Raw genomic sequence first — 13,660 nt, 5'->3', positions numbered from 1 at the left:
TTTTGGCATTTTTCCAAATATCATTCTGTGATATGTCTCTTTCTAAAATCTTTAAATCAATCATCCATTTTCAAACACATGCATCATTTGCATTCCTAGTATGATGTTCATTTGTTATTCCATAAAACCTTTTTAATTTTTTTTTATTTTTTATTTTTTAATGTATTCTGATAGAAACATATCCTCCAGGTTGTGGCTATTATAAAGCATATTTTCAGAGAATGCATTTTTGCAGCAAAATTGCTAATTATAGAATTACATTATTTATACACCTTTTGGAATCTTAATGAATAGTTTATACACTGTATCGAATCGTTCATTCACTAATCGTTCTGTTTTATAAATGAATAATTTTTTAATCTAATCGTAACCCATGTATCGCTACGCGATTCGAATCGTTCATCACAAAGAGATTTACATCCCTACTGTGGATGTACTCATGCTGAGACGAAAGCTTGAACATGAATACATGTCGGGAAAATAACAAACTGCAAAAGTGGCTGGCTGGCTAGCTTCTCAAAAATTGGTCAAGCCCGTCGATCGTGAACCCAGAGAGGCGTTCTGCAGCATGTGCAAAAAGTCTCCAAACTTTGCTCAATGGGTATCTTACGAATATCACACATGCTATTAGCTAATTATCCATCCATCCATTTTCTACCGCTTGTCTCTTTCGGGGTTGCGGGGGGTGCTGGAGCCTATCTCAGCTGCATTCGAGCACGAGTTGGCAATTAAAAGGGAGGCAGCAATTAATGGTACAAAATGTATTTCACATGACCAACAAAGCCACTTCTGCTGTCACTACCACAACTGTAAGCTGCTGCTACCACTACAGACAAATTAAATAAATAAAAATACATTCTCCGATGAAACGGTCTTGGGAGGCAATTCTAATATACGACACTTATTGTAAAATTTTCAACTATTCAAGATTATTATTGTCAAATGCTTGCAATCGCGTGTATGCAGGCAATTGTAAGTTTCAACTATATATAATAACCATATGCGGTAGGACATGGGCATAACACATTTTTAAGTGGCATTAAAAAGCAATAAATTAGATCTGCTGATACCTGAAGAAACCCTGATAATAAGGGGATAATACTCATACTTGGCAACGTTGGACAAAGTATCAGCAAAAGAGATGCGCATTAGTCCGCTCCCCAAGGCAAATGCTGTAAAATATTACTACATCATTGCATAAAACAATGTAGTTGTTTGTAATACACCCTGTTGTATTGATTTTCAAACACTATTATCTGAAAGTTAGTTTTTTATTTTGAAAAGGCATTTTACATGGAAAAATTGTGTTGTTTTGGGAGGATCAAGAATAGATTAAATTAATTTCAATGAGCGGGGCCGCGTTGAGATAAGTGTTCTGAGTTCCGATCTTAGTCCTGGAATTCATTATGCTCGTAAGTTAAGGTACCACTGTACAGTATATCAGAATCTGATTTATTGGCCAAGTATGTTTAACACACAATGAATTTTACTTGCTTGACTGTGCTCACTTTTTTCAATGCAAGAAACAAAAAGAAAAATGCTACATATTGATTTGACCATGTGAGATTTTGAAAATAATCCATAATACCTTTTAAAACATGCACCTAATTCTTGTTCATAAAATGGCATGTTGTATTATTCTATTATGGAAAAAGAACCGTTCAAATAAATGTTAATTGTGTTTTCTCACACTGTGCATTTATTACATGTTAGCTGAAAGAAGCCTCATGTCGCGTACCACCACATCATATCGGAGAGCCTTTGCTGAAGAAGGCCTTTGGACCTGTGCACATGGTAAGACATGATAGTACAGTTGAAATACACTCAACTGAAATAATTTTTGTGTTGGCTGTTCCCTTCCCAGGAAAAAATAGGAGCCGTCAACCAAGCACTTGTGAATGAATATGAAGTGCGGAGGAAGATGTTGCTGAAACGTCTAGATGTGACGGTGCAGTCTTTCGGTTGGTCAGAAAGAGCAAAGGTATGTGGCCTCTCATTTGGACATCCAGACTAGGGATGTCCCGATCCAGGTTTTTGCACTTCCGATCCGATACCGATATTGTTTTTGCACTTCCGATCCTATACTGACCGATACCGATACTGACCGATAATGGCCTATCCGAGCATGTATTAAAGTTTAAAGTTATTTAGCATACTTAGTTGTCAGAATCATGTTGAAAAGGGTTTTAGTACTCTTGATAACAACTAGCCAGCTGAATTAGGTGAGTTTGAATAATACACAATGGTTGGTAACAAGAAACTGACCTGTTTATTCAAGGATAAACACAAAATAGACAAAATTATACATGACAAACAGAAATGGCATCATTGAAACAAGGGCTGGGCGATATGGCCTTTTTTTAATATTGCGATATTTTAAGGCCATATTGCGATACACGATATATATCTCGATATTTTGCCTTAGCCTTGAATGAACACTTGATGCATATAATCACAGGAGTATGATGATTCTGTGTGTTTTGATTGATTGATTGAGTCTTTTATTAGTAGGTTGCACAGTGAAGTACATATTCCGTACAATTGACCACTAAATGGTAACACCCGAATAAGTTTTTCAACTTGTTTAAGTCGCGGTCCACTTAAATTGATTCATGATACAGATATATACTATCAGATATATACTATCATCATAATACAGTCATCACACAAGATAATCACATTGAATCATTTACATTATTTATAATCCAGGGTGTGGAGGGGGGCGCCGGATGTAAGTGTCAAAAAGACAGCCAAAAGAGTTTGATATGAGAATAAATCTAAAGTTAAAATATAGGGTAGAAATGCATCCATTTGCAGGAAATGTAGTCTTGATTTTCAACATTTTCTTTTAAGGCTTGCATGTCTACATTAAAACATTCTTCTTCATACTGCATTAATATATGCTACTTTTAAACTTTCATGCAGAGAAGGAAATCACAACTAAAAAATCACTAATTTTTTCATACGGTGTTGATCTGGAAATTTTTGTCTCAGCATTTTGATGGTGTGGACGTGTGGCACCGAACGGAGATAAGCGTCTCGACAGACATTATAATATTTGAACAATGATGACGAAAACTGTTTTCTCTGTCGTGTCGGTGTGTCGAAAATTGTTATGCGCTTATTTTTTTTATTTGATTTTGTGCATGGCATATAATTGCTATGCGCAGTGGACGTTTAAACAGTGCACAATTGCACAAGCGCGCACCTTAGAGAGAACGTTGGTCACACGGCTGCGCTAGCATCACAGCTAACGTTAGCCATGCTGCTACCTCTCTGCTCGGGGAGGGCTTATACGTGTGTGACGTATGACGTGACAGTATGTGACATATGACGTGACAGTATGTGACGTGTGTAAGAAGGTGCGCTTGCTGTCTGTGAGAAGCACAGACACAGAAAAGAGTGAGAAGAGCCTGTCGTGTAATGCCAGCAGCTAAAAGCAACTGCGTTAGAATCCACAGACCTGTGGATGTGTTGAAGGTGTGCTGGAAACGGAAATTATAGGGAGCAGCAGAAAAGTGGAATGTACTATTTAAATAGGTGCATTGGAAAACACGGAGCGGAGTTTTTTTTTATCTGGATCGGCATTTTCCCATGCCTTGCCGATACGCATTTCTTTGCAAATATTGGCGGCTGATCCGATCCAAATATCGGATCGGGACATCCCTAATCCAGACCCGCGCTTTTGAAAGTGTGAGGCACGCCTCCATGAGGGTGAGGTTGGTAGAGGACTTCAGGGGTATTATTAAAACTTAGTGTTCAAAATAAGCATCATTTATTTTTTTCACGCTTTGCAGTGACATTTCTTGCTAACAGCGATTACAATCTTGGATATGTCAAAGATTAGCAACAAAATATTTTTTTCTACAGCGACTAACACTCGTTCTTGGCCAAAAATGTTTTATTGCCTTCCATTAACCACATTTTTTTCATCTCACTGCCATCACGGTATAAAAGCATGTCTTGTAGGCATGTAATGGTTAGCTGTGTCCTGATCCAATGTTAATCAGTGTGATATCAGCAAAAAAAATGGGATCATATTGGCTTGCATGCAAAATGTCCGTTATAATTTCCTGCTGCGTTTTTCCTGGTGCAACGCTGGAAAGCCAGTAACATCTAAATGCCCTCCAATAAACACACAATGTTGGTGTTTTCTTTTTTTTTTCATTTACAAACGTTAAACATGGTAGACTTTAGGTTACGAGGCGCTGCCAGCTACACAACAGCTAAGCACACAAGCTTCACTGAACAATATTGCAGACAAAAACAGCACATTTGTTAATATAAACAAGTATCAAATAATTATTGCCGCATATTACTTACTAGAGATTTCCGATAATGGCTTTTTTGCCGATATCCGATATTCCGATATTGTCCAACTCTTAATTACCGATTCCGATATCAACCGATACCGATATATACAGTTGTGGAATTAACACATTATTATGCCTAATTTTGTTGTGATGCCCCGCTGGATGCATTAAACCAGCGTTTCTCAAAGTGTGGGGCGCGCCCCACTGGTGGGGAATAGAGACATGACAGGTGGGGCGCGAGGAACGGGAGGACATTTCACTTTAATTTTTTTTTTTTTTAATTATATTCTTAGATATTTTTTTTTTACTATGCTTTCATTTTCTATACACACTGTAAATCACTTTGTGATTATGTCTGTGGAATCCGCTATATAAATAAATGTAAATTACTTATTTTTCCTGTAGGCTTTAAATTTTTCGGTAGGAGCGAAAGTTTGACAGACATAGCAACAATAACTAATGGGGGCGGGGCTAAGCGGATCAAACTTTCGCGCGGATGGGTAGCAGGCTAATGTGTGGACCACAATTACACAAAATGGATACATTTGTGACTGGCACCTCAAAGGTCGTCGAACCAGAGCCAGAGCCAGCGCCTGCAGAAAAACAAAAATCTGACGGGCCTAATCAACCATAAAGCCAACCGAAAAGAAAATATGATGAAGGGTATCTTGCTCTTGGATTCACCGCAGTGGTGGTGGAGGCAGAGGAGAGACCCCTGTGTGTTCTGTGTCTAAAAGCGCTAGCAGCAGACAGCATGAGACCCAACAAATTAAAGAGACACCTCGAGACCACACACCCCAATCACGTCAATAAGCCACTTGATTTCTTTCAAAGAAAACTGACAGAGTACCGTCAACAGGAGAAGCGCATGGTAAAAGCTACATCAGTAAACAGTAACGCTCAAATGGCTTCATATAGAGTTGCATACAGAATTGCACAATGCAAAAAAACACATGTTATGTCCTCGGTTTCACCTATGTGCTTATTTAGGTGTCTTAATTTAATAATAATCAGACAACACGTTTCAACTCAATGCCTCGGATCGCTCCCGTTTATTAACAACTTCGAGAGTCCAAACTCTCCCTCCCTCCCGTGACGTCACACACTGAACACATGCTACGGTGGCTCGGACATGACAAAACAGTACATGACACCTCACACAATTGCTGAGCAGCTCATTCTCCCCGCTGCAATAGACCTGGTGTCAGTCATGCTTAGTTAATTTATTTATCATTGAACTTGATGCAAGTTATACCACAGCTGCACAGTTATTTTATTTATTATTGAACTTGATGTTATGTTATGTTATTGAGTTTGAATGTATACAACTTGATGTTACTTGATGTTCAATAAATTTGAAAATGTTAAGCTTGGCATTAGCGTTCTGTTGGGGCGATGGGGGCAGGTGGGGCTTGAAAACTCCCCCTTGTCCAAAGTGGGGGATGACAAAAAAAGTTTGAGAACCACTGCATTAAACAAAGTAACAAGGTTTTCCAAAATAAGATAACAACTTCAACTCAAGTTATGGAAAAGAGTGCATTATTTTTTTTTAACATGCCTCAAAACAGTAGCATGGAATTTGGGAAATGCTCTCCCTGAGATAATCCTAATACCCTCTACAACTATGGGAAATACTATACTTTGACTTTCACAAAGTGCAGTATTTTTTTATTTTTTTTAAACACGTCTCAAAACAGCTACAAAAACAATGAAGGCACACAGCTTCAGTCCAGAGTATACTAGAGTAATAAAGTAAACAATAACATAGTTCTCCTTTAGTAGACTGCCTGGCATACTGTATAACAGGAAATTATAAACTGGGCTCAATCTGCCCTGCTCTAACGTATTTGTATGAGTAACACAAATGTGCTGCAAGCTAGTGGTGAGTGCTTGAAGTGGCCTAGCAGTCAGCCAGAGCTTCTGAAATGCTGCGTTGAGACAGGGTACCTCCGTTCACTGCAAGCTGCTTTCAGTGTTTGCTTGTATTCATCGTGTATCTCCTTATGATTCTTGAAGAGGTGGGAGATCAAATTGCTTGTATTAAAGGAAGACGTCTTGGTTCCTCCTCGCATAACCAACTTTTTGCAGTGACTGCAAATTGCCAGTTTTTTATCCGTCAGACACATTTTAAAATAATCCCAAACCATAGACATGGTGTCGTTAGTCAGTCACCGAGCAAGCTCGCTTGTTAGCCACAGCTATAGCACCGGCAACAACACACTCTTGTTGTTGTTATGCTGCGCTCGCGGCGGATTGATGAGGTCATCAAGCGTCGCCAGTAAACCTCTCATGCTGCAGTCGTCAACTCCTGTGTTGTGTGTGAGAGAAGAGAGAGGGGAGGGGCTGCTGACTGGAAGACGCAACTGCTCTGTACTGCTCCCTACGTCCGTGTTTTACCCGCTATGTACAGCGGCGTTTTAAAAGTCATTAATTTTACTTTTTGAAACCGATACCGATAATTTCTGATATTACATTTTAAAGCATTTATCGACCGATATTATCGGACATCTATATTACTTACACATACAGAGTCTTCATGACAGAAGTGTATTAGAAATAGGGAAGTAACAATAAACGGTATTAATGATAACCGCGGTAAAACTCCCGACTGTCAGTATTACCGTTTTAAATCAAAATCATCCAACTACTGTGATTGATAACTGCACTTTGAAAAACTCACGGATGACAGGCGCCATCTTGCTAGCTTAGATGCTAACTGTAAAACGAGACATTAAAGGGAAACTGCACATTATTTCGAATTGTGCCTATCGTTCACAATCATTATGAAATACATGACGATGGATGTTATTATTATCTGAGCCAAGGATGTTGTTGTGGCTTGTGCAGCCCTTTGAGATACGTGTGATTAAGGGCTATATAAATAAACTTTGATTTATTGATTGATGTAATTTTTTTGCATTCTAAATATTAAATAAATGCGATCAAAAGCCTGCTTACAATGGTGCCTATGGGAGCCGTGCAATTATGTCGACAAAGTCCTTAAAAAAAACATCCAAACACCTTCATTGAGGTTTTATATACATGATACAAGTATATGGGTTATGTAGTAATGGGTACATTTATAATAACATTTAATATTTACGTATTTTGATCATTTTTAACATATGCGGCGCATTCATTTAAAAAACGCATCAAGTTTGCTTTTTTTGCTTTTCTTCATCACTGATTGTTACTCACTGCAGACTTCATGAGAGCCAACAAACATAATAAAACATCACTTACTGTGCAATGTCTGCTGTCATTAGGAAGCCGACTGCTAGGATGTTCATATATTCCCATTAAGGTGAAGAATGACTCATAATCCTCACAAAGAAACGGGGTGGGAGGGCAGGGGGACCAAGTGTCTTTTTGTGTCGTTCTGCTCATTTTTGGGTCCTAAATGGCTGTCAAAGTGTACCAATTTGTCGGAATACCTACTCAGACTGCTTCTGTCCAGGTGAGATGCATGATTTATGATCTACAATAAACTTAGGGAGCAAGGAAGTGAGGAAGCAGCAGACCACTCGATGTAAACATAGGGACACATGGTAGTGATCACGGTGTCGCAATACATAGTTCATCTGCGTTAGCGCTTATAATAACAATATCACTAATACTTGGTTAATATTCAAATCACGAGATTTACATTTTATGTGCGAAATGGAGAACAGGACCTCCCATTGGCTCTGCTGTAAGCAGACTTCCATTTATGTTCATTTCATATTTAGAATGCATTAAAAAAAATCCCATCCGTCTTGTCTTTTTTATAATGATTGTGAACGATAGGCAAAATTATTTATCGACGCAATGATCACTTCCGTGTGTCCCTATGTTTTCATCGAGTGGTCTGCTGCTTCCTTGCTTCCTGTAAGTTTATTGCAGATCATAAATTATGCATATCACCTCGACAGAAGAAGTCTGAGTAGGTATTCCGTTGGTACACTTTGACAGCCATTTAGGACCCAAAACTGGCGAGGACGAGGACTGTTGTACTTAAAAGAAACCCTGCAAACCAAGGGTGTCCAAAGCGGTCATTTTTGGCCTGCAGCTTGTTGCTTTTTTATTAGATATTACACACACTTACTTTTTCACTTATAACACAAAGCTAATGTAGCTTATACTACAGTATATTGACCTACATTGGATTGGTTTTATTATCTTTAATGCACACAGTGTATCAAATATCACAATCGTTAAATGTTTCTATATTTCTATCTATATTTTTGATTTCAGAATATTATTTATTTAAGGAACACCTGCAAGCAGTATTTTAATCTTTTATTTTAAAAATCATTAAACACAAAAGATAAGTAGTTTTACATTTTGTGTTTTCTTCCATTACTGTACCCAAAATGAACCTGGTTGTGATCTTAAAACTGAGATCCTTTCCGAATGGTTATTGGAAAAAAAAAACTTTGAAATGTGAGATTTTTACTTTACTTTACCAGATTTAATCTTGTCCAAATTTTTTATTTTCCAAAGTAAGAAAAGGCAAAAATTTACAAACTGGAAGAAAAACACATGTCAGAAGTGTTGTCTCTCTGCTTTTCTTTTGCTTCGTCTCAGGAAAGCTTTGAGGGCAAAACCCAAATGAATCAAATGGGCACTAGTAGTGCTTTTGGTTAGTTATTGTGCACTATCCACTTAAATTAGTTTAAAAAAAAAACTGAATGTAGCATTCAATACAACATATTTATTACATCTGGTTTACAACAATACTAGCATTTTCTAACTTCAATAATATATGTTTTATAAAAATGTGTTGTTGTTTATTTTATTTACTTTGTTGCTAAAATTAATTTTTTAGTTCTGTAATTTATAATCGAGTATCTGCTTGGGATTCCAAATCTGATCGAATCGGATCCGAGGGCTAAAATGTTAATCGGGACATCACTACTTATGTATCGTATGCCTATTTGTGTGCTAATGTGTGCTTAGCTGTTGTGTAGCTGCAAGTTTCTACTGGTCTATAGCCTACCATGTTTACCTTTTATAATTGACTTGACTAAAATACAAGAAAAGACCAACCTTGTGTGCTTATTGAAGGACTTTTAGATAACTGTCTGTCCAGTTTTGCATAAATAAACACGCTGCAGGACTGCTTGTATCAGAGATTATATCACACATACTTGTTTTTTTTATGATATTAGACTGAGAGCCCATATCGATATCTGATCCGGATACCCTGATAAAAAATACTGTCCCATATTTGGGTCACTATGGTAAATACCTGATTGTTTTTCCTACCACAGGCACACGCTGCAAAGTTGGCCAAAGTTTATCAGCCCCTTCGTTCTGCCCTTGGCAGCAACAGCAAAGTCTCTGTTGCCCACCTTCTTGCTGCTCGACAAGACATGTCAAAAATCCTACGTACAAGCAGCGGCAAGTCACGGGAGAAGACCGCTTGTTCCATTAATAAGGTAAGAGGAACATAGTCTGTACATTATTTGTATTAAAATGTGCATATATACTTTGGTTTAAAAACCTATTGTAGTAAAAGGAAAAGGAAATAGCATGCCCAAGCCAATAAATGGACCCGAGTTATGTGGAATAACTTATCAAGTCCTGGTCCAGAATACAAATAAAATCATGTTTAATTAAAACAGTACTTTGAGGCAATCTTCAAAGAAGAAACATGATCGAACTTAGAACAAACATGGAAAACATTTTGTTACGTTCCATCCATCCATCCATCCATTTTCTACCGCTTGTCCCTCTGATTCCATCCATCCATCCATTTCAAAAGTCTGCCCACTTCTTTTTACTGGATCTCGGCTTTTTGTAAAAACAGACTGAATTTACATAATTGAGATGTATTACTGCTAGTGACAATTAACCTTCTAAAAACCGTGTGTGCTGATTTGTTCTTATTTACGTGGCATCTAGAAAATATAGACAATAAAATTATGAAGAGAACATAATTAACACACAAATAATAAACATTTGCAACATGTAATCTAAGACTTTTAAATAACATTATATATTCTATTTTGTAACATTCCTTTCCGTTGTGCCACCTGACCTTTGCAACTTATTTTTTAATTAAACAGGCTTCTGTTTGGACACCTGTAATAAATGTAGCTTTAGCTCTAGCTAACACGTTTATACATATCCATTTTACAAAGAATAAAGATGTTAATGATAAAATAACAGTTTCATAGTTTAATACTGGTTGTACCACATGACACGTACCAACGTGCATGTGACTTCAAATAACCCTTTTACTTGAAAGCGAACAGCTGGGGTCTTATAGAATGGATGATGCAACATCCTGTTTACAGGTATTATCTTTTAACTTTGTAATAAAAGTCTGGTGTTTTTGGTTGAGCCACTCCAACATTTGACAAAAACATCATAATACTAGGTATGTTTATTTGTACGGACAGGTATGCCACATGCCATTCTGGGGGTTCTAAATGCCAAAACATTAAAATAATATATATTATTCCAATGTAGTGAAACCTTATTCAAACCAAAAAACTGGGAAGTTAAGTAAACTAGTTACATCATCTAAAAACTAAATCATTGGACACACAAATATGCATGTCATGCCATTGACCCATTATTAGATATTCCTCTAAAATGTGGATGTAAACTTTAAATGTTCTCATTCATCAAGTCATTGTATTCTCAGGGGATTGAATTGATGTTTTATCTAAGCAGGCAATATATAATTTCATGCTCACAGACTAGACAGGGCAGATGGAGTTTGAGGGCATGGTGTTAGTCGCCAAGTATATTAACCTCTTAGGTGAGCGGTACCTTTTAATCTAGAATGGTTTCACTCTTTTGGGACGCAAAACGACGCTTGTTATGATTCAACAGAGAGAGACCTCTGCCAGCCAACGACAGTCGTTTGAGTGGAATCACCCTCGTTAGTATATATTGTCTTCAGCTGTAACTATGGTCATGTTGGCTATGTGAGGTCACCATATACATCAAGGTTACCATGTCACATATCTCCCACATACAATGCTGTTCTTTAGTTCCTTCATTAAAGATGTCTAAGTTTATCAGCATCCATCCATCTATTTCTACCGCCTGTCCCTCGTGGGTCATGGGGTGCTGGAGCCTATCCTAGCTGCACATTTGGGCAGAAGGAAGGGTACGGCATTTGAGTTTATATTTTGCTCACAGTTTTTGATGACAGTTCAGCTTTCACAGTATTCCAGTATTCACACACCATTTATCCAGAACGAGTCATATTTAGTTACGTAGTTAAAGGGGAACTGCACTTTAAAAAAAATGTTGCCTATTATTCACAATCATCATTAGAGACAAGAAGACAAAAGGGTTTCGGTTTTCTTTGCGTTCTAACTAAAAAATTGGCTCATTCTCGATGGCTAGCAATGTAGCTAATGGGAGCAATCAATTCTACCTTTTAAATCACTTTAAAAATGAATTCAAAAACCGTCAACATTACTTAATTTACGTCCCATAACTTAATAACCAAGCTGTAGCAACATTGTTATTGTAAGAGCGAACACTGAGGAACTCTTTTTCTATCGTAACAGTGCTTCTGAATTTGCTGTAAAAGCTAACTAGAGCAAGAGATAAGGTAGCTTCTACGTCAGCATGAAACACGCTTAAGTTTGTAATGCACAACACAATGCCATAGGACAACAATCTTAAGGAACAAATGCTTACATTTTGTGGCTGATCAAATTTCTTTCTGGATTCAGGACTTTTTTTTTGCGATTGGGAGGTCGGATCGACATCGTTTCTACAATGTTAAATTGCGCTTATTTTGCAAGGCTCAACTCCTGTGTGTTTATTCTAGTTGTCCCGCCTCCACCCACAGAGACAGTGATTAGGTGAATAACAAGAAAGTCCACTCCGTTTCTTTCATTCCGCCATATATACTGTAGCTCAAAAAGTAATAGGTGGATCTTGATTACACTTTCAGGAAATGTTAGAAATGGGATTAAAAAAAACAAGTGCTTACATTTTGGGGCTGATCCAGATCACTGTCTGGATTCAGGACTTTTTTACTATTGGGAGGTCGTGCCTGGCGGAGGTCTACCTTCTCGTCCTTTTGTAGTTTCTACATAAGGCCTTTTCTGAATAATTTTCCTTCTTTTGTTTCCCAACAGGTTCTAATGGGTCGAGTGCCAGACAGGGGAGGCCGTCCCTGTGAGATTGAGGCCCCCCCTCCAGAGATGCCGTCTTGGCAAAAGCGTCAGGATGCCCCCCAAGGTAGTGGACACTATGGTGCTGGCGGGCACGGCGGTAGCAGAGGAGGTTATGATCAGTACTCTCAAGGGCGAGGGGGCCCTGATAGGAGTGGCACCGAAAGGGGGGGCAGGGGAGGAGGCGGCAGAGGCGGGAGGGTGCAAGGAGGTTGGGGGGAGGGTGCAGGAGGAGGACGAGGCGGTTACAACCAGGGCCAGTATCAAGATTCAGGGGTCCATCATGGGGGAGGCGGAACAAGAGGTGCTTATAGAGGAAACTACCAAGGAGCCCCCCAGGAGTCCAGCCACCACGCAGGTTACCATGACAATCAGCACCAGAATGGAGGCTGGCATCAGGAGCGAGGCGGGGGTAGAGGTGGCCGTGGACGAGGGGGACGAGGCGGACGAGGGGGGAGAGGAGGCCTGAATTTGAACCAAGGAGGACAATTTGAACAGTTTTTCCAACATGGCGGACAGCACTACAACCAAGCTGGCTTCAATCAAAGCCGCCACTACACCAGTTGAAGATTTGGGCAGGACTTTGTGCACACATCCTTTCTAGGCCTTATCAAGCATGATCACGCTTAATATTTTTACAGTGGAACCCACTTAAGTTGACCCCGTTTATTTTGACATAGCCACCATTTTCTTATTATTACTAAAAAGTGCCCCTTAAGTCGATGTCGACACTCATGGTGGACCGCTTTTGTCGACATAAAAAGTAAGTGCCAAAGAGGTGATTTCTATTAAAAAGGTCAGTTTATGTTGACATTTGTTGTAATATAATCATTAAGCAGCAACATAACTACGGTCTAATTACGCAATGTTAAAACCTGCACTCACTGACTTCCTGTTCAGTGCAAAGTATTCTTCAAAATAAAAGCATGCCAGTCTTTACCTGGATTCTACCACAGAAACTGACAAATTGCACACTTATCTATTCTAGATTGTCAGCCACTTTATAGGTTAAATACTTAGATCCTACACCGTTCCCTCAGACTGGAGTGGTCCTATCTAGTCTGCGAGCATGAAACGATGAAGTCTGCTATGACGAGAGTCGAAAAGTCCAGTCTCCACAGCTTTGTGCGTGGATGAAAACTTTGTCATTTAATAATCAAAACATACAAGCAAATTAGCAGAAGCTCTGTTGGATAAGAAATAATTGTATGAAAATAA

General features: G+C 38.6%; 1 protein-coding gene across 1 annotated transcript in view; it reads left to right on the top strand.

Annotated features, from left to right (window-relative positions):
- The window catches only part of fam98a (family with sequence similarity 98 member A), a 35,381-nt gene extending 22,000 nt beyond the window's left edge, over positions 1 to 13,381 (top strand). Inside the window, exons 5-8 of the mRNA XM_061964537.2 lie at positions 1,714 to 1,794; positions 1,865 to 1,981; positions 9,566 to 9,733; positions 12,407 to 13,381. Of these exons, the coding sequence (XP_061820521.2) occupies positions 1,714 to 1,794; positions 1,865 to 1,981; positions 9,566 to 9,733; positions 12,407 to 13,009 (969 nt within the window). The 3' untranslated portion in view covers positions 13,010 to 13,381. The remainder of the gene's footprint in view (positions 1 to 1,713; positions 1,795 to 1,864; positions 1,982 to 9,565; positions 9,734 to 12,406) is intronic.
- The last annotated feature ends 279 nt before the right edge of the window (positions 13,382 to 13,660 follow it).

The sequence above is a fragment of the Nerophis lumbriciformis genome, linkage group LG02, assembly GCF_033978685.3.
Source record: "Nerophis lumbriciformis linkage group LG02, RoL_Nlum_v2.1, whole genome shotgun sequence".
Taxonomy (NCBI): Eukaryota; Metazoa; Chordata; class Actinopteri; order Syngnathiformes; family Syngnathidae; genus Nerophis; species Nerophis lumbriciformis.
The sequence above is the reverse complement of the archived record's forward strand: the minus strand, read 5'-3'. Positions and strand labels throughout refer to the sequence as shown.